Here is a 21,513-nt window from a genome sequence, read left to right as displayed (position 1 = left end):
TATGGTGGCCGCCTCACCCTAATCAAATCCGTCCTATCAAGTACCCCACTCTACTACTTCTCCTTATTCCACGCTCCAGTAAAAATAATTAACATACTTGAATCAAAAAGAAGAAAATTTTTCTGGGGTGGCTCGGAATCTGAAAGCAAAATAAACTGGATTAAATGGGAACACATCCTCTTACCTTACGATAAAGGTGGGTTGAACATCGGATCTCTTTTCTGCAAAAAACATATCCCTACTATGTAAATGGTGGTGGAGATTTTATAACGAAAAAAATGCATTATGGGTTAAAATAATTTCGAGCATATACGGGGAGGGGGGAGGGGTTGTTACTAACGTTTTTTCTAGAAATGTTGCAGGTTCCACAATTTGGAATGAAATCATCAAGACAGGTAAAATCGCAGACAACCTCGGTGCTAATTTATCCAACTCAATAACAAAGCGCCTAGGGAATGGAAACAACACCAAATTTTGGCTTGAAAAATGGTGCGGAAACGAAACTTTTAGCAATCAATTCAGAAGGCTTTTCATGCTTGAATCAAATCAAAATGCATTAGTCTCGGAACGCATATCGTCTTCTAACTCGCGTACCTCCGGAACTTGGAATTGGAATCGAGAACCTTACGGACGATCACTTAACGAAATGTCGGAACTAAACAACCTTCTTTCTTCCATTAACCTTTCCGATAACCCCGATACTTGGAAGTGGAACTTAGATAATTCCGGATTATTCACTACAAAATCCCTCTCATCAATTCTCGACAATCTCAAACTCGAAACACCTACCCCAACCTTCAAAACACCAAGAAACAAACTCATACCGCAAAAAATCAACATATTCATTTGGAGGGTCATACTAGGTAGAATCCCGACTAGAGTTGAACTCGACAAGCGAAACATCGATCTCGATACCATACTTTGTCCACTTTGCAACTCACATGTTGAATCCATGGAACATATTTTATTCCAATGCACTGTAACTGAAGCAACTTGGAACTCAGTCCTAGCTTGGTGGAACCTCCCCATAAACACGTTCTCCAACCTCCATGACACAACATTAACGGATCAAACATTCACCACATCGACCCTTGGTAAATACATCTGGCAAGTGACAAAATGGACCACAATCTACATGATATGGAAGAACCGTAACGCCAAGGTCTTTAGCAAAAAAGATTGGTGCCCCGCCACTATACTCTCCGAGATCCAAGCACAAACTTTTTCATGGTTTTCCAAAAGATCAAAGAAATCATCATTAGAATGGCACCAATGGCTCATCAACCCATCGTTTTACACATCCTTGAACATTCAAAGAATGGGTATCGGCTAATTCGGCCTCAAAGCCAGCATAGACGCACGAAGACATGTCTTAGATCCCCATTATTCACTTGGTTAAATGTGTAGTAGTAGTCAACTTTGTCATCGCAAGTGCGGTACTGTCTGTCTACTCCTACCCAGCTTGATCTCATTCAAGTGCCGCGGTGTTTAATGTCTCTACGTTCATGTTTTTTCGTGTGTTCCTGTTTTTTATCGTACTTTTTACATAATACATTGCATCTCCATATTGTATAGATCATAGGGCTTTGTAATTATCCATTATATGAATGAAAGTTTTACTTGCTTTAAAAAAAAAAAAAAAAAAGAGACTTCATTAAACCTCATGTTCATAGAGATCACAATGGTGTTTTTTGGTGGATATCTAATGATCACAAGCTTAAACCTTTTTCAACAGGCCAGGTGTGGAAAGATCTAGGGTGTGTTGGTAATGAAGTTGAGTGGTATCATGTTATTTGGTATCCACAGATTACCCCTAAGCATTCGTTTATTTTGTGGTTAGCAATTCAAAGGAGATTAGCTACTCATGACAGAATCAAAAGATGGATGCCTAATGAAAATTTCAGTTGCTGTTTTTGTGGTAAGCAAGAGGACTCACATGCTCATTTGTTCTTTCAATGTGATGTAACCAGCTTGATATGGGAAGATATTAAAAAGTTGTTGGTGTATAAAGGGCAACAAAATGAGTTACTGTAGATTGTACAGGATTTGGCTAGGTATCCCTCTTTGAAAGATATTAGAAATGTTCTAAATCGTATTGCTATTGGTGCAACTGTATACTATGTGTGGATTGAAAGGAATAATAGACTCTTCAAAAAGTGCAAGAAGAGTGTGGAAGAAATATGCAAGGATATTAAAGACCATATCAGGTTTAAGCTGAGTGGAATTAAAATCAGGAACTCGTCGAATGTGCAGGCTGTGGCTAGGAGATGTGATTTGAAGATTGGTGATAATATGCTCTTGCTGGCATAGTTCTTGTTTTGGTAGTTGTATGGGTTGTTTTGTTTGCCTTGTGTTTTGGGTTTATTTGCCTTGTTTTAGGTTGCATTTGGGTTAGGTTATACCCTGCACTTGGTTTGTAATCTTTGTTGATTTTAATATATTCTCACATTTGAAAAAAAAAAAAAAAAAAAAACTGTTACACTTTCTCAAAATACACCTTTTTTAAAAAAAAATTTAAAAAAGTGTCACTAAAAACTGTTATACTTGCACGAATTTTGCAGATTTCGGAATGCGTGAAACCTGAATACAGGGAAGTCGACCAGTGAGTTGGTCGTCCGCGTTGTTTTTTTGCTTTGTGGTCGACCATAGCCAATTGAGGTGGTAATCGACCATGTTTACATAGTAGTCGACCATGCTCTTATTGAAGTTTAGTCGACCACCTTGTAAAATGAGGTGGTCGACCAAGTAAAGGGGTGGTCGACCATATTGTTGGTCGACCTAATGGTGTAAAAAGACTAATTTTTTTTAAAAAGTGTATTTTGAATGAAATTTTTTAAAAAAAGTATATTTTGACGAATATCCCAAATACTTCAAATTATAAATGCCCCATCTATGCTTTCCCAGCCCTGCTCATACACGATTTGAAAGTAGTCGGAGCATCTCATATAGGTTGCCACGCATAACATTTTCTGTTTGTCTTAAAAAACATCTCTCTTTGATTATTTGGTAAAATGATGGTTATTTACAAAGATGCCACCATACAGAGGCATAGATACATATAAGATCTCAATATCTATGAATTCACTAAAAAAAGGTGAACTAGTTCCAACTATTTCCTTTAAAAGATTCTCTTGACTAATTTTAAAGTTGATGTGGGAATAAAGACATTCATGTCTCCAACAAGATTTTTTTTTATTTTTTTAAATCCACCATTTATTCATGTAGTAGGAACAAGATATTTTTTCAATATGGATCCAAGGTGACGCCTGCAAGCAGGAACGCTCAAAATTTGCCTGTAGGACGTTTTATATGGGACTAGTTTGGCCAAAATATAAGACGAATACAACTAATAAAAACAAACTTTTAATAGACCATTCATTGAATTATGAATGTGGTTATGACTCAGGCCACATTCGTTGAAAGTAACCAACTGAGACCACTTTCACAGGCCAAGTACTTTCACTTTCGAGCAGTGCATTTGCAATTGACTTGATAGGCCAAAACGATATCAAAGTTTGAAGGGCGAAAGAATAGTTCACTTTATTATTGAGCTAACAGTATATTAAAAATAAAAAATAAAAATAAAAAGTCAAGGCACAGTTTCTATGTTTACATCAGGAAATTGTTCTGTGAAGGAATTACTGATGGGATTTGGTCCTGAATGTACTTCATGCAACTCCCTGCCACTGTTATCCTCTGTTAACGACTAAACGAAATAGAAAAAAAAAAAAAAAGATTTTACACATAAAATATATCGAAAGACTAGAAACAATGAAAAATACAAATATAATCTTTTACCTTATCATTTGATTTTAAGGTACTGAATTTGCCAATCTCGGTGTCTGCTAACCAATTTCAACTTGTCAGTAAAAAGATACAGTACAATGTAGAATGTGAAAACAGTCGATAAAAGATTGAAATCTTAACCTTCGATTTTTGAATGAAGAGATAAATGAGTATGTAGAAGCATAAGAAGGAATATGAAACATAAAGCCATTTTTAGTTTCTTGAAGAAATAGTTGAACGGTAAGCTAGTGTTTGTGATGCCTGATTGAGGTTGAATTATATACGCTAATAAAAGTAATATCGTACAATAATAATGGACTTTAAAGGAGACATTCAAAAAAGATAAAGATAGAAAAAGGTTCAAATAGAGTAAACTTTTTCTTCAATTTTTATTATTTTATTTCTTTCACAAGACTTCAAGTCGATATGTAGGACATTGTGTGTGTTCAATGGGCACAGCATAAAACAAAAGGAGGATTAATTAGTTGATTTATATAGCAACACACTTGGTTCTTATGCAAATAAACAGTGTCTAAAAGAAAAAAAATTGAATTATACCTTATTGAGTACGCGAATGAAATATATTTATTTTCTCTAAATAGACTGAAGAAGATCCAAGACTGCTTTTCTACGAGGCATGCTCGGTATGGCTCCCTTCACTTGAACACAAAGAGACGCTGCAGCAGCTGTTCATCAAAATAAATTATATTAACTTTAACCAAAAATTTAAAATAAAGAGAAACGATACAAGTTATCAAGTAAAAGTGGCAAAATGGACATGTCCAGCTAGCTGGGTCACAGGTAAAATCAGGTAATCTTGATACACCAACATTTAGAATGTCAAAACATGGTTAAATAACTATGTACAACTATAAACAATCAACATTTTTATTAAATGATTAGCAGGTTTTATACATTAAATGCACTTACCTTCCGGGTAGCTTGGCACGTGCGCCCAATTTGACATGTTTTCATATAAGTAACTTTTTAGAATGTTTTTAACAACAGCTCTTAGGGCTGTAATTAAGGTGCAAAAAGACTTGTACTTTTTAATAACCGCCATTTAAAAGTCAACGTTAACCACTTGGTATAACACACTAATGCACCTCAATGACAGCCCTAAGGTTTGTTATTAGGAAAATCTAATTTTTATTGTATTTTTATTATTTAATATTACTATAATTATTTACCTACAGTTGAAAACTTGAATTAACGCAACCATAAGTAAATGGGTCAAAGTTGCCACCCAATAACATGAAACAAGATTACACTCACCGGCAAATCTTAAGCATTCAGCTTTAGGTTTCCCTTCCACAAAAGCAACAGCATAAGCAGCAGTGAAAGTGTCACCTGCACCAGTTGTGTCAAGTACTTTTTCAGCTTCGATAATCCCTTGTTTAATCGGTTCTTCTCCTTCGGTAAATAAAACCGATCCTCTCCCACCGAGTTTCACAAGAACTTCCTTCACACCCTGATAACATATTTCACACCCGAACAACAATTAATTAATATAGTTTCAGTTCTCTCTAATATTCTAAACTACGTGACAAAAAGCTCACAAATTTGTGACATTTAGCTACAGCCAGACTAATCTGTTCAAAGCTTTCGGTTTCCATTCCTGTTAAACGAGCAAGTTCACTTTCGTTCGGACTCAATATATCAACATGTTTTAATAACTCAAACGGAATAGGAGCATCCATTCCTCCGGCATCAAGAATTACCAGTACACCTGCACTTCTTGCAGCCTATAATCATAAACCATACTACCATATTACAGTATCAACAATGTAGTTATATATACAACCAAAGGTTCAATACATAACTTTTTTAATGTGCACCATTGTGCACAAGTGTATTTTTTTTTTTGCACATATATAAAGCTTTTTTAACGTGCTCCATTGTGCACAAGTGTATTTCTATGCACATTAGTTGGTTCTGTAGTTTTTTGGTTCTGTATTGAACCTCACCCTATATACATACATATATACATATATTATCGAACACTAAACTATAAACATGAAGAAAGTAATCACCTTTGCAACTTGAATATTAACAGAATCAGGAATCTCTCTTTGAAGCAAAACAATTCCAGCATTTTTAACAATATCCAAATCATTATTATCCAAATGATCATTCCAACCAAACATATTAGCACCACCAACAATAATAATTGAATTTTGTCCATCAGATTGAAGCATGACAACAGCATGTCCAGTTGGCACTTCTGAAACTTCATCCAAACAATCAATCTTCACACCACCTTTTTCAAGTGCATCAATTATCAATTTCCCATGTGCATCTGACCCGACCCGACCCACAAAGTAAGTCGGGTAACACAGCATTCCACCGCATACTGCTTGATTAGCCCCTTTTCCACCAGCTAGGGTTTGCCCTGTTTTAGCTGATAATGTTTCACCTTCTTTTGGGAGTCTGTCGATTTCTACGTAGATGTCGGCGTTGGCTGATCCGACGACTACCAGTGGCGGAGAAATTGGTGGCGGTGGAGGGGTCTTGCCGGAGGCTGAGTTGGCGATTAAAGATGAAAACTTTTTTGTTTTTGAGAAATTGGGGGTTGATAAATTAATGATGGATTTTAGATTCGGACGGTCGTTTGTGGTGGCCCGGGATCGTGCATTCCATGGTGTTGACGGTGAAATTGAGGCCATGGTGGTTATCGTCGGTGTACCTTGTGATCGAGTCAAGAAAGGTCAAAACTATAAAACATCAAAATCAATAATTGATATTTTGATATTTTTAATAGAAAGTTATTTTTAAGGAAAAGGTAAAAAGATAATACTTACGTTTAGATAAACTTTTTAAGTATGTACGAATAGCTTTTAAAAAACGTGATAAGCATGCAAATGTTTACAATCAAATTTTGATTAGCTGTTGGACCACTATATATATACACTAGTAAGTCTATGGCTGTGCATACGCACAGCCCATGAGAATGTTGCTGATGCCTTTAATCGGCCTGGTTTGCATCCACCAATCGTTGGTTATAGTGTTATCACAAAATTACAAGTTGAATTAAACCAGTAAATCCAAAATTAAAAAGGAAAATATACATTACAATAAATCAGAATTAACAATCGCATGCCAATTTCAAACACTTACATGATGAAAACATTACAAGCACACGAAAAAATAAACCAGTAAATCCAAAATTAAAAAGGAAAATATACATTACAATAAATCCGAATTAACAATCGCATGCCAATTTCAAACACTAACATGATGAAAACATTACAAGCACACGAAAAAATAAACAATATGCTCCTTCCACTTAAATTATAAATCTCAAGCCAACTTTACTTGACTTCTGTCATAAATCCAGTAGCCTCCAAATCAAACTATAGATGTTCGCTTCCAATTAACTTCTGCATAAAATGTTTCATTTTCAAACTAACGATGTTCAAATATCTCATGACATCCATTTAAGATAAACACACAACGAAATATGAAGACAAATATACTAAATCTTCTTTTAGATACCTCATAGCAATTTCCACATGCGCCTACCCCCACGTCCTTCACCCTCGCCACCTTAACAACCACCTTAGCCGTCGTCATAAATACCGCCTCCTCACACCGATGAACCACCGATAGTCTATGCGAAAACATTTAAGACCCCAGTTTGAGCTGAAAGGAAAACTGGTGATGAGCTAGTTGAGCAACAATTCAAATTTAATATATTTGGGTACGCCCAAATCTGAAACCAAAGCGTCAAAATGAAGGAAATCAATAAACAAACTAAACTTTAGATATTACTGAAATCATCCATATATCATCCAAAATAAAAGTAAGCAGCAAAATATATTAATTAAATACGTAAAAGAAATTTCGATTTCGTATTTCATGATAATACCAGTTCATTGAAGAATGAAAGAGTTGAAAAGAGAAGGTAAAACATAATAGATAGATATATACAACGGGGTGAAGCTGAGTCAGAAAAGAAACAAACACGCAGCTGTTAGGTACAGAAATGAAAGAAACGTGGCATGTTTTCTTGTTTAGTACGGTTACTATTTAACCAATGAGAAATTAAAGGGGCATGTGACATATTTAAAGTAATAGAAATTGGTCTCTTTTGTTTCATACATTTCAAAGGCAGATGGCTGATGGTAAAAATAAAAGAAAACTCAAGGAAATCAAAGAAGGCTGACACGTGGCGGGCATTAGATCTGCTACAGTAAAAAGAGGCATCTTCTTATATAATATATATATATATATATATATATATATATATATATATATATATATATATATATATATATATATACCACTCTTAATCATGACAGTCGATCATGGAATTACATAATGCCACATTAGCGTCACATCAGCACATTCTTTTCATCACTAACCAACCACTAAATACTAGCAATCATGACGTACTCATCACACCCACTAAATTAATTAATTATTTACGGGTACAAGTTTAAAAGCATTATGTATAACAAAAAATTGTTTTGCTTCCGTGATCGAATTTGCTGTGCAACGACATTTTGGAGTACGGGTCTTCAACGACCCTTCAAGGACTAATTGCTAGTATTGGAGTCTGTGATGACCCGAAAATTTCTGATCAAATTTAAACTTAATCTTTGTATGATTAACATTTCTGATGCGATAAGCCAAGTCTGTAAAACTGAATCTAAATTTTTTTGAACTACTTTCATATATTCAAATACCTTTCGGTTGTTTTCGATGATTCGCGAACAATTATATGTAAATAGATACATATATACTATAACTTGAAAAGGTAACAATGTATTAATTGTTTGATACCGTACATTAAACTTATTGGTTTAAATATCTATTTGAATATATATGATAAGTTGAAATATTTATTATTAAAATTTATTTATAAATAACTTTCAATGTGTCTTTAAAAACTGATTTATGTATATTAAAAAGATATATACATATATATAATTTCAAGTTATTTAGTAAACGATAGTAACATTCGTTTGTTAATTCGATTGATATTTAGATAATTGAACTAAAACGTTTAAGATGAACAAGTAAAACACTAATTTGCTACAGTATTTTCAAATTGCTACAGTACCCAAAATGCTACAGTGTTTTCGAAAATCACTTAATTGATTAAAGTTACACTTAGAGTGACATAGTTATCAATGATTAAGTTCATATTTTGACAAAGGTACGAGTCACGAAACGAAAAGTACTAGTTTTCTCAGCGTACGAAAGGGCGTTCGAAAAACCGGAACCAGGACATAAGTCGAGTGACGACGTACGACTTATTGGAACAAAAATTACAAGTCAACTATGCACATAAATTTAATATAATATATAATTAATTATATAAATTATATATATTATATTTATATTTATTTATTATGTCGACAAGCTAGATTACAAAAACAATGTGAGCTGGAAAACCCACCCATGCGATCGCATGGGATTTGGCCTAGGAAGCCATGCGATCGCATGGCAGTCTGGTCCAGGCCACATCTATAAAAGTCGATGTTTTGTGCTTCTAATTTCATTCCTACTCCGTATTATATTTATTAATTATATTATTATTATTATTATTATTATTATTATTATTATTATTAATTAGTATTATACATAAAATACTACGACGAGGTCATGAGCGTGTCATTTTCAAAATGGTTTTCAAGCGGGATAGAGCTAAGGAAATTATGGGTTATTGCCAAAGAGATTATGGGTAATGTTCGGGGGTATATTTGTGAATCAAACCTAGTGTTTATCATCTCCGTTGCGTCTACGTACTTTCCTACAATATTGAATCTCAATATTGATACGTTGAAATCTACGGTTATTTGGTAATCCGTGTTTCGATCACATTTTGGTGAACGACTTTATATGCTGCTAAGGTGAGTTTCATAAGATCCCTTTTACTCTCTACATTTTTGGGCTGAGAATACATGCAAATGCTTTATTAACCGATATACAATATTTATATGCGTGAGTTTCATTTGCTCCCCTTTTAATTGCTTTTGCAATCTATATTTTTGGGCTGAGAATACATGCACTTTATTTTAAACGCAATGGATACAAGTACATATTAAATTCTACACCGAGTTTGAACCGAAAATCCCTTAGCTTTGGTAACTAGTAACTGCCGGTTATAAGAACTGGTGGGCGCGAGTAGTTATATATGGATCCATAGGGCTTGACATCCCCGTCTGTTCCAGGTATAGAAACCCTAGCCTGAACTATAAAACAGACGTATGCTATTTGAGTTTAGTACACGTTGGTTTGCGTGTATTGTACATGTTGGTTGCATGTATGTTAAAACAGGGGTACTTATTAAAACGTTAAAGCTTAGTTACCAGGGTGCTCAATCTCGTAGAATATTTTGATAAACGTTTCTGGATGAAACAACTGAAATCTTGTGATCCACCTTTATATACAGATTATACGAAACATACAAACTATGAACTCACCAACCTTTGTGTTGACACTTGTTAGCATGTTTATTCTCAGGTTTCCTAGAAGTCTTCTGCTGTTTGCTTATATGATAGACAAGCTATGTGCATGGAGTCTTACATGGCATATTTTTCAAGAAAACGTTGCATTCACCAAATCATCACCATGTATCTTATTTTGACTGCATTGTCAACGGAAGTACTGTTGTAAACTATTATTTACAGTGATTGTCTATATGTAGAAATCATCAGATGTCGAAAACCTTTGATTTAAATATTCATATTTGGTTTGCCTTTTCAAAAGAATGCAATGTTTATAAAACGTATCATATAGAGGTCAAATACCTCGCAATGAAATCGATGAATGACGTGTTCGTCCATATGGATTTGGAGCGATCGTCACAGAGTCCTTGAAGGGCGGAGATCATTCACGGGTAGAGGACGGAACCGATACTACCACTCTTATAAATGTTTAAACTGTTAGATTGCTCCCATTGCTCCCGTCCCGAGCCTCGCCCAACCTCCAGCCCACGTGGGCGCTGATGGTAGCCACCCGCCTAGGGCTCCGCCCAGGTATGTGTCCACCTACTCGCCATTCTCTTTGTGCTTTTTTGAAATTTTTGTGGACGGAAGAAATTGGTTTGTTGGCTTGTACATGGTGTTCTAAAATTTGTACACATAATAATTAATTAATATAGCAAGTCTCAATTTATTTGAGGAAAGAGTGTCATGGTTGGAAGTGTTTAGTCCTGGGTTTAGTCCTGGAAAGGAAGTGCTGATGTGGCGCTGAGAACTTAGATGGAGGAACTTCTCCATTGGGAGTGCTCTTACTGTATCAATTTAAATTAGTACTCCGTACTATTATTATCTTATGATTTTTCTGAATTGTCGTATTACGTATAAATTATTTGTCAATTAATTTTAAAATGAATATTTTTTATTATATAATACTTCTTCTCGTGTTAACGACAACCAAGTCATTTCAAAAAAATCATTTTCTTGGTAATCTATTTTTTATTTTGTATGAAAAGAAGTTTTATACAGTATTTAAGACAATTTATCACACGTATAATTATACCATTTCACGTAAATATATTCATAGTACATTTCTAACACTGTTCATTAATATTCACCAAAATATGACAAAGGAATTTTGCTGCCAAATTTCAAATGCAAATAGCAGAAAATAGTAAGCACAGAACAAATAAAATAGAATGGTTTAAACATTGAGTTGTAGTTTAGCTGCACAGAACAAATAAAATAGAATGGTTTAAACATTGAGTTGTAGCTTAGCTGGTCGTGGTCTGACTCTCTTAGCGGGTCAGGAGTTCGACTCACTCAATGTTATCCCTGACCCCAGGTCGTATTAGTGCGAGGGCAACCAGGAGGGGGTTTTACCAGTCATCCCCTCGGATTGGTCCGAGTTTCCTCCAGGGCAGTTTATCACGGGAGATGAACGTGTGAGTGGTTAAGTCATCTGTGTGATCCCAAACTGATGTCTAGAAAATAAAAATAAAAAATAGAATGGTTCATTGATACATTTTTGTTGCAAACTTTGGTTTATCGCTTTACACATCATGCCATGGTAAACTAATTGTGTATGCCATTTTTATTTCTATATGATATGAAAAAGCTTGTAACCCGAACATTTGATTATTTATCTTATTTGGTGCCAAACTGCCAATATAATATACTGTTGTTGGGACAGATACATTTACAAGATACAAAAAACATGTAAAAAACAAAGAAAATGTTTTATTGGCTTATGTTCTCAATATATGATATGAAAAAGCTTGTAACCCGAACATTTGATTATTTATCTTATTTGTTGCCAAACTGCCAATATAATATACTGTTGTTGGGACAGATACATTTACAAAATACAAAAAACATGTAAAAAACAAAGAAAATGTTTTATTGGCTTATGTTCTCAAGATTGACTCCTACTTCGGGTTTAATTTCAAGGAAGCACTGCCAAAAAAACAAAAATGAACAATTAGTTGCTCAAAAATATGACAAAAAAAGAACAAATATATCAGTTCGATAAACAACATAAGTTTCACAAAAATCAGATACCTGTTGATGCAATAACGCTTCCCAGTGGGTGGAGGACCGTCGTCAAAAACATGACCAAGATGAGCATCACAAACTGCACATACAACTTCTTGGCGAGGCATGAAAATGATCGATAGGTCAAGCTTTGACTTCACATTTGTTCCTATTGGCTCATAATATGATGGCCAACCAGTTCCACTATCAAACTTGGTGGATGACCTTATAAGAAATCAACAACTCATGTCATATATAACATAACATGAATCGTTTATTACTTTGTAACTATGTTAGATCACTTACTCGAATAGCGGAGTGTCACAACATATGCAGTTGTATATCCCAGGGGTCTTGGTGTTCCAATATTCCCTGAACATGAAATTAATAAAACTTTAAAATGAAAAAAAAACTTAATTTTATAAATCGTCCCAATATAGCCTAGTGATTGGTGCCCTGATATCTTTACAAGATGTCTCGGGTTCAAACCTAACTAGCAGCGTATCTTGAGACAGTTACCTTAGAGACCTATTGGGCAATTTGATTATCTGATTATATTATATGTGAGCCAAATAACCTGTTTCATATAAAAAATTTCATACGAGCTACATAAAAGGTTAAGGGAGAATAACATGTTTTTCAGGCAACAAAGTGATTTTGATCATTCAATACCGTATAATTACATCAATTTTAAACCAGTATAAGAAGATATATGAAGAAAGATTAGTGATTAGCATACCCAGAAAAGGCTCTCTCGGTTCCCTTCTGGCGCGCTACATAAAACTGTTCTCCAGTAAGCTTCTTTTTCCATTCTTGATCACTAATCGATTTAAAATCCGCATTTCCTGACTCTGCAATACATTAAACATCAAATTAAATTATGAAAAATAGAAAGAATCTGAATATTCAGACCAAATTAGCTCCTCATTTTACGAAATTACACGATTAGTCTTAATTCCCAACCCTCAGGTATACAATTATCAGAGGGCATTTGGATGTGCTTGTTTAGAGTAGTGAATTAGACATGATTTGATTATTTTGCTGCTTTTCTAAAAGGATTTATGAACCCTAAATACTCAAATAATCAGAATCAGTTTTATAGGGCTGCTAGATTTCAAAATTCTCATTAGTAAACACCTAAAAAAAATCAATAAATCGGATCAATTTGAAACAAGCTCCCTATACACAACATTAGAAACTTATGTCATGTGACCTGACAACACTATAATCATCATATAATCAGCATATAAATAGAAATTAAGACCTTGAGTTGAGGATATTGGTTTTTGAGATGACGATGATGAAGAACCCATTGCTCTGATCGATGATGACTGAAATCTGGTAGTAGGTATGCTCAGTTGGAACTTATTTGATGAAGATTTGAGAGCAGAATTCAGTTGAGTTGTGGATGAAAAAAGAGTTTGGAGTCTAAAATTGCTAGTTAATGAATGGGAAGCCATTACTGACACACAGTCAAAGAAAATGAATACTCTTTTACAACATTCTGGGCCTTGTAAAACTATGACAATATTAGTTTGATGGTGTGAATATGATTTTGACAAATGGCTGATTCTTGACCAAGTATTCATTTGATCAACCCAATTCCATTCAATTCAATGTTGTTGGACTGGGCTGGCCCAAATATATCACAGTACAAACTTTCTCCCTCCATCTAAACAACAATATACTGAAATTTTATGGCAACAGTAAGTGAAATGAGACTCGAAAAATAACTTTTTATTTGTCTTTCTGTCGGCTCTGTTTGAGCATTGAGTTATTGAATGTTAGCCCATTTGGGAAGTTTATAACCTTTGCTCGTTTTAAATTTGATTAAAGACTTCATATTTATTTATACGTGAAACATGAAACAAAAAGATGTATTAAAGTTCCATAATAATCAACAATATTATAAAAAAGGATATTGACAAACGAAATCACAGTTTTGCTGCCAAAACAACTAATTAAACCCTGTTAACAAAACAGAATGCAGGCATAGACAATCACATGATCAAGCTCAACGGAACGAAGTAGTTTGGGTCCATTTCCAACAACAAATATCAGCATCAAACGCATACAAGTGCCTTGCATAAGTGTCATACTTATACAGCCAATGTGCGAAAATATAACAAGTGATATTATTATCAATATGTAGTTCTAGGTACAATAATTACTTTAATCAGGTAATAACAAATATTTAATGATCTTGATTAATACAATATTTGAACTCAAAAAGTCAATATCAAACGAGTATTCTGTATGAATGCTTTACTTGTCCAGCTATGGGTTTTGCTAGTGCTTTTGCATTTACCAAGCAGCTACATATATACATATTACATATTTTAATACGGAGTAATATATACTGTAGTTAATTAGAAGACACAATTTTATGCATTTGATTTATAACTTTCCGAAACTGATCAACTGTTCCTTTTTGCATTGGTGGTTGTACATTTTGCATTGCAAAGATTACATATACATAAAACTCCGACGAGCCAACTTTCTTTATACAAACAGATAATGCTCATAAGTTCAATATCTCATCAAACGCGAGTCACTTCAATATCTCACCAATTTGTGAAAGATCGAACAAGAACCTTGGCAGTGAAGCAATGTGGGGAAGTTCATCCACCAAATCACTAAACGAGTCGTTTCTTAAAATACCATCACGTTGAGTATGATTCTCGAGGCTGGATTTGACTCAAAGTTAACATTCATTAAACAATCCAGTGCCTCGATGTATGGCACATCAATAAGCTGACATTTTGAACCGGCAATAGTGTTATGTCAGCATATACTTCTTCTGTCTCTGGGTCAGCCTGAAATATCCAGATTCAAATTCAATCATATAGTTGGTAATTTGATATAATAAGTATGAAATATAAAATCTCAAAGTACTTGGCTTATTTAACTTTGATACATACAAATAACTATAGAAATTTATGTTCATTAAAGCACTCAAAGGTAGCTTGAAACGTGCACTTGCCTTCTTACCCTTGACGAAGTCACGTTCCCCTTCATGGGAAACATTGACAAGAAGACCGACACAGGCACTCCACAATTTTTTGTATAAGGCGTCAGCTAAGGATCCTAAGAAACAAAAACAAATAAATAGTCAATATACATCTACAGTTGAAGAACAAAAAAACGAATCAATCGTGGTAGTGCGTAATTGCTGGTATTCAAAGAGTTATTAAATGTAAGACTTTGCATTTATACACAACAAAAAGATGTATTAAATCCCCATAATCAACAATATTACCAAAAAGATGGACACTAAGACAAAGTAGTTCGCGTCAACTTCGAACAACAAACATCAACACTAACGCATACAAATGCTCGCATAAGTATCATAGGCACGAAGCCAATTTGCAAAAATTCAACTAGATACTAGGAATTTATAGGTATAATAATCAGTTTAATCATATACCTGATTGAGGCCCTCCGGGATCTTGATTCGCAGGTACATGCGCCATCGAAATAAGCAGCACGGTCATGTATCAAATATCTGCAATAACCACATAATCAATGAGAGCTAGATATTCATTCAACCTCATTCAGACTACGGTTAAAAGCAGCTTCAACTACTAAAAACCTAAATTCACTCACTACAGATATTGAATATTAGTATACAAAAGGAACGTAAATCAATAATACGGATATTCAAGTCAACGAAATTTCAACAGTTGAAAATATGTATGAATTTATTATAATAAACTAAATATTTTAAGATCATAATAGATGTAACGAGGTAAGCGTATATACACACACGAATAACTTACACTGAATGCAGCTATCAATCGATGCAGAAGTAAGTAGAAATTAACGAAAAACCACGACGATCGAGGTTCTTTAGATCAATTACAATCAGAAGCTGATGAAAATAAGGGATCAAAGAACGAAATGAGTGTTAATTTGTGTAGTGAAATGAATAATCGATAACTAGGGTTTTGCAAAATGAAAAGAGTAAAGGTGATGAAACAGGGAAAAGACTGGAGAAGAAAATGGATGAGGGCTGGTTGAAGCCTTTGATCAGTTGACAGAAGCTACTTATAACATCAATTTATTGTATTTAATTTAATTTAATTATTTAATAAATGAATGAATAAATAAATTCATGAACCTAAATATTCATATTCATAAATAAATAAATTACGAATTAATAATTGCTGTTTGGCTGTTAATAGCTGCAAATTAAAGTCACAGAGAAGAAACGAATTAATGCGTAAAAGTTTATATAGAATCTTCATCTATCAGCAAATAGTTAGCAATTAGTTTGAGAGTATTAATGAACTCACTGGTCTTATATGTAGGACTTGTTTAACCCTCCTGTGATGTGGAGTCAAATGATGCATTTTTTAGAAGAAATAAAGTATTTTCTGACTGTAACGTGACAATGTTATTGAGTGGAAGTAATGAGTATAAAATTTGCGTAAGTGAAAAAGTTTTAGGTAATGTGATCAAATATGATTGGAAGTAGTTAAAATCATATAGTAATCTTACATATTTTCACTTATTAATGACGGACAAAGATTCGGTGAAGCTTCGCTCTTTATAACAAATGTTAATGTGACTTTGAGCTAACAGTTCAGTTCTTCGGTTATTCTCTTCCCACTTCCTTATTAGAATTTAGAAGTGATCTAATTGACACACATGTTATTCCATAGCAAACAAGTGAATGTCAACAATAATAATCGGAAAGCAAGCAAATTTAAAAGCTTTCAATCAACTAAAGAATATGAAATATGCAAAAATTGTTATCAAAACAAAACCTACATTACTCTTAAAAATGTAAAAATCACGGCTCATTACTCTTTAACAAAAAATCTAAAAACTACTCTTTTAAGTTTTAACTATAAATAAAACTACACTAGTAACAAATATGTTGACATAAAGAAACCAATCTTGTAGTGTAGTTTTTATTTCAAAGGAGAAAATATATTAGATCAAATATAGGTTACATTACCAAAAGATAGGCAAAATCCTATCTTTTAACAAACAACATACAATCCTCTAAGAATACACCCTAACATCTGTTAAAATACAATGCAAATTTAGAATAATATGGAATTAGTTAATGTATATGGGTAAAATATCTAGATATTAATATGTATATGAAAAATATCTAGATATTAAAATGTAAGGAAAAATCTAGATATTTATGTGTGTAAGAAATATCTAGATATTTATATGTATAAAAATATCTAGATATTTATATATATCCATGGAAATATCTAGTTTCTAGAAACTTCCATGGAGTAGTATAAATATAGGTGGGTGTTTCATTTGTGTAAGGTGTGAAAGTTGTGAGAGTGAAATAAGAAGTGAGTTGTGAAGAAGAGAAGAAGAGTGTGAGTTAGCGAAAGTAGAGAAGAGAAAACTTGTAAGTAATATTGTAATTGTAATTTAATATAAGTGTTTTTGTTAAGTTTCCCGATCAAGCCTTAGTTTGTGTTTAAGTTCTTAGTGCACTTTTGCTGTTCTTATTATATGGTCGGCTCTGCCGCCTAAGTAATACATGGTCGGTTATACCGCCTAAAGATATATGGTCGACACTGTCGCCTAAGTACATTGTGCACTAAGGATTTATAAAATTAAAGGCTAATCAACGTCAAAGTGTTGGTGTAGTGAGTCTAGTATAGTCTAGGTCCTCTATAATGGGTGTGTTGGGCTCGTCGAAGCTTCCAACAATTGGTATCAGAGCGGGTCGTTCGGGACCATTTCTAGTGGAGGAAATCGGTAAACGTTGGACGTTTACATCGGCTTGTTTTCACCAAGGCTCTAAGGAAGATTCTGTCGGAGCACAGTTAGGAACTGTGAAAGCTCATCGGTCAGGGACCAAGCTTATTGGACGTTGGACGTCATGATGGCAGATCTTGCAAGTACGAGCAGTGGAATCAAGAGTCTCAATAACCACAACTATGGTTATTGGCGGACTTGCATAGAATCCTACCTACAAGGACAGGATTTATGGGAAATAGTTGCTGGCAGTGACATAACGCCTCCACCGAAAGAAAATGCTGAAGCCTTGAGAAAATGGAACATCAAGGCCGGGAAGGCTTTATTTATATTGAAGACTACAATCGAGGAGGATCTATTGGAGCACATCCGTGACGAGAAAACACCAAAGGCAGCTTGGAAAACTTTTGAAAAATTATTTTCAAAGAAGAATGAAGCACGCCTCCAGCTCTTGGAAAATGAGCTCGCGGGTATCTCACAAGGAAGTCTGTCTATTTCTCAGTACTTCACCAAGGTGAAATCAATTTGTCGTGAGATATCTCAACTTGCTCCTGAAGAGAAAGTGAGTGATGCAAGGATGAAGAGAATTATCATCCACGGCTTAAGATCCGAGTATAATGGATTTATAGCCGCTGTGAGAGGATGGCCTACTCAACCATCATTAATAGAGCTGGAGAATCTATTGGCAAATCAAGAGGCATTAGCCAAGCAGATGAATGAAGTAACCGTAAAAGACGGAGAAGATGCACCCTTCACCAATAAAAAGAAAGCAACATCTCGAAGACAAGAGGCGATGAAAGAAAGTAAGACATATGGGTGGAAGGGTCACCCAAAATCAAAAGGCAACGCTTCAGGGGGAGCTCAACAAGGAAGAATAGATCATCGCCAACAATACGGGGAAAATGATAAGAGAAAGAATGGTGAATGCTTCAATTGTGGCAAGAAGGGTCATTTTGCTCGAGAATGTAGATTCTCCAGAAGGCGAACTTTCGAAGAAAATGTGGCCGCCGCAAGAGATGAGAAGAAAGATGTCACATTCGAAGCAACCATTAATGAGGAAACATGGGATGCAGAAGCAGGACTCTCCGTTGAAGATGACATGGATGATCAAGCTCTTGCAGCAACCTTAAAGTCAAAAATAAACTACAAATATGATTGGATCATTGATTCTGGGTGCTCAAATCATATGACCAATGATGAGACGAAGCTGCAAGAAATGGAGGATTACAAAGGAAAGAGAGTCGTGTTGACAGCCGAAAATTCAAGGTTGTCTATTTCTCACATTGGAAAGACAATAATTCCAAATGAAGGCGACTCTCATAAGCTCCAACTCGAGAAGGTGTATCTTGTCCCTGGCCTAAAGAAGAATTTACTGTCAGTACCACAATTGACAGCAGAAGGGAATTATGTGCTCTTTGGACCAGAAGATGTGTCTGTATTCAAGAGAGTGAAGGTGGTTGGCAATCCAATTATGCAAGGAAAAAGAATAGAGTCGGTCTATGTACTATCTGCTGAAACAGCATATGTGGATAAGACTCGAAAGAATGAGACGGCTGATATGTGGCATGAACGTCTTGGGCATGTGGGATACAATAAGTTAAAGGAGATGATGGTGAAACGCATAGTAAATGGGCTTCCTCAAATTGATATCCGAACAGATACAATATGTGCTGGATGTCAATTTGGCAAAGCTCACCAATTGCCATTCAAGGAGTCAGCGCATCAGTCCAAGACACCACTAGAGCTAATACACTCAGATGTCTTCGGCCCAGTGAAACAAACATCACTTGGAGGTATGAAATATATGGTGACATTCATTGATGACTTCTCAAGATATGTGTGGGTTTACTTCATGAAGGAGAAGTCGGAGACTTTTCTGAAGTTTAAAGAGTTCAAGAACAAGGTAGAAAGTGAGCTCAATACTAAGATTCGATGCTTACCCACAGATAATGGAGGAGAATATTTATCAACCGAGTTCAATATCTATCTTGAGAAGCACAAGATCAAAAGGCAATTAACTTGCCCTAATACTCCACAACAGAATGGAGTGGCAGAACGTAAGAATCGTCATCTTGCTGAAACCTGTCGAAGTATGCTTCATGGTAAGAATGTACCAGGAAGATTTTGGGCCGAATGTATGAGGACGGCTTCATACGTGATTAACAGACTCCCACAAACAAAGTTGGGATATATTTCACCATATGAAAGATTATGGAAGATCAAGCCAACCGTCAACCATCTCAAGGTTTTTGGATGTGTATGCTACGTCTTCGTACCAGATCATCTACGAAGCAAATTTGATAAGAAGGCAATTCGATGCATTTTTGTTGGTTATGATGAATCAAGAAAAGGATGGAGATGTTGTGATCCAAATACTGGAAAGTGTCATACTTCAAGAAATGTGGTATTTGATGAAGCTTCTTCATGGTGGTCACCTCAAAAGATAGAGCTTCTAGAATCTCATGGATTAGAAGAAGTTCCAAAAGAGAAAGAAGAACATAAAGAGCACATAACGGATCCAATTAAAGAAGGAGATGGATCGTACTCTAAGGAAACGAGTCCATGGAAAACTGGGGTACATCAATCTACATCCGAAGAGGTTCGTCCAAGCCAAATGGATGCCGAGGAGTATGTACAAGAATTACGGAGATCAACAAGGCCGAGGCAACCTAATCCGAGGTATGCCAATGCTGCTCATGTGGATGAATCAATACCTATTGAGCCTTTCACTTATGAAGAAGCAGCACAAAGTCAAGAATGGCAGAAAGCGATGGAAGAAGAAATTAATGCACTAAAAGAAAACCAGACATGGAGTTTAGTTTCAAAGCCAAAAGATGTAAAACCAATATCTTGTAAATGGGTTTACAAGGTGAAGACTCGATCAGATGGCTCCATTGAAAGGTATAAAGCTCGACTTGTTGCTAGAGGTTTTTCTCAACAATATGGGCTGGATTATGAAGAAACGTTTAGTCCAGTGGCGAAGATCACAACAATTCGAGCTCTACTAGCTTTAGCCGCCAGCAAATCTTGGAAGCTGTGGCAGATGGATGTCAAGAACGCTTTCTTACATGGAGAACTTGACAAAAACATCTATATGGAGCAACCAAGAGGCTTTGAGAACAAGATCCATCCTGAGCATGTCTGCAAATTAAAGAAGGCACTATATGGCTTGAAGCAGGCTCCAAGAGCTTGGTATGGGAAAATTGGTGAGTTCTTGGTACAAAGTGGTTTTACAGTTGCTCCTTCAGATTCTAGTTTATTTGTGAAACAAAATCATGGAAAACTAGCCATAGTGCTAGTATATGTGGATGACTTAATTATCACGGGAGATCACTATGAGGATATCCAAAGAACAAGAGAGAATCTGTCTATCAGATTTCATATGAAGAAGCTTGGAGAACTCAAACATTTTCTTGGACTCGAAATAGAGCAGAAAAGAGAAGGATTATTTCTGGGACAACAGAAATATGCGCGAGATCTTTTACAAAAGTACGGAATGCTTAATTGCAAACCTATCTCAACTCCGATG

At 35.1% G+C, this 21,513-nt stretch overlaps 3 protein-coding genes across 4 annotated transcripts; all 3 read right to left on the bottom strand.

The window, feature by feature from the left end:
• Nucleotides 1-3,502: 3,502 nt before the first annotated feature.
• On the bottom strand, nucleotides 3,503-6,629 carry LOC139852943 (ribokinase). Of its 2 annotated transcripts, none has more exons than XM_071842291.1 (7): nucleotides 6,588-6,629; nucleotides 5,820-6,472; nucleotides 5,346-5,531; nucleotides 5,062-5,257; nucleotides 4,345-4,472; nucleotides 3,799-3,842; nucleotides 3,503-3,686 (listed from the first exon to the last, which is right to left on the bottom strand). In XM_071842291.1, exons 2-5 carry the CDS (start codon nucleotides 6,450-6,452, stop codon nucleotides 4,381-4,383), a joined length of 1,107 nt encoding a protein of 368 aa, XP_071698392.1. In that variant the 5' UTR covers nucleotides 6,453-6,472; nucleotides 6,588-6,629; the 3' UTR covers nucleotides 3,503-3,686; nucleotides 3,799-3,842; nucleotides 4,345-4,380. The 2 variants fall into 2 exon arrangements, with proteins under 2 accessions (XP_071698392.1, XP_071698391.1); XM_071842290.1 differs by having other exon boundaries at nucleotides 3,503-3,706; nucleotides 6,588-6,628.
• A 5,305-nt stretch (nucleotides 6,630-11,934) lies between these two features.
• LOC139854357 (peptide methionine sulfoxide reductase B1, chloroplastic) lies at nucleotides 11,935-13,747 on the bottom strand. Its single transcript, XM_071843665.1, has 5 exons — nucleotides 13,513-13,747; nucleotides 12,988-13,099; nucleotides 12,555-12,620; nucleotides 12,276-12,473; nucleotides 11,935-12,170 (listed from the first exon to the last, which is right to left on the bottom strand). Exons 1-5 carry the CDS (start codon nucleotides 13,706-13,708, stop codon nucleotides 12,143-12,145), a joined length of 600 nt encoding a protein of 199 aa, XP_071699766.1. The 5' UTR covers nucleotides 13,709-13,747; the 3' UTR covers nucleotides 11,935-12,142.
• Nucleotides 13,748-14,415: 668 nt separating this feature from the next.
• LOC139855807 (auxin response factor 1-like) lies at nucleotides 14,416-15,730 on the bottom strand. Its single transcript, XM_071845050.1, has 3 exons — nucleotides 15,676-15,730; nucleotides 15,232-15,335; nucleotides 14,416-15,064 (listed from the first exon to the last, which is right to left on the bottom strand). Exons 1-3 carry the CDS (start codon nucleotides 15,719-15,721, stop codon nucleotides 14,963-14,965), a joined length of 252 nt encoding a protein of 83 aa, XP_071701151.1. The 5' UTR covers nucleotides 15,722-15,730; the 3' UTR covers nucleotides 14,416-14,962.
• Nucleotides 15,731-21,513: the final 5,783 nt, after the last annotated feature.

The sequence above is a fragment of the Rutidosis leptorrhynchoides genome, chromosome 6 (assembly GCF_046630445.1).
Source record: "Rutidosis leptorrhynchoides isolate AG116_Rl617_1_P2 chromosome 6, CSIRO_AGI_Rlap_v1, whole genome shotgun sequence".
NCBI lineage: Eukaryota > Viridiplantae > Streptophyta > Magnoliopsida > Asterales > Asteraceae > Rutidosis > Rutidosis leptorrhynchoides.
This window is presented reverse-complemented; position numbering and strand designations above follow the sequence as displayed.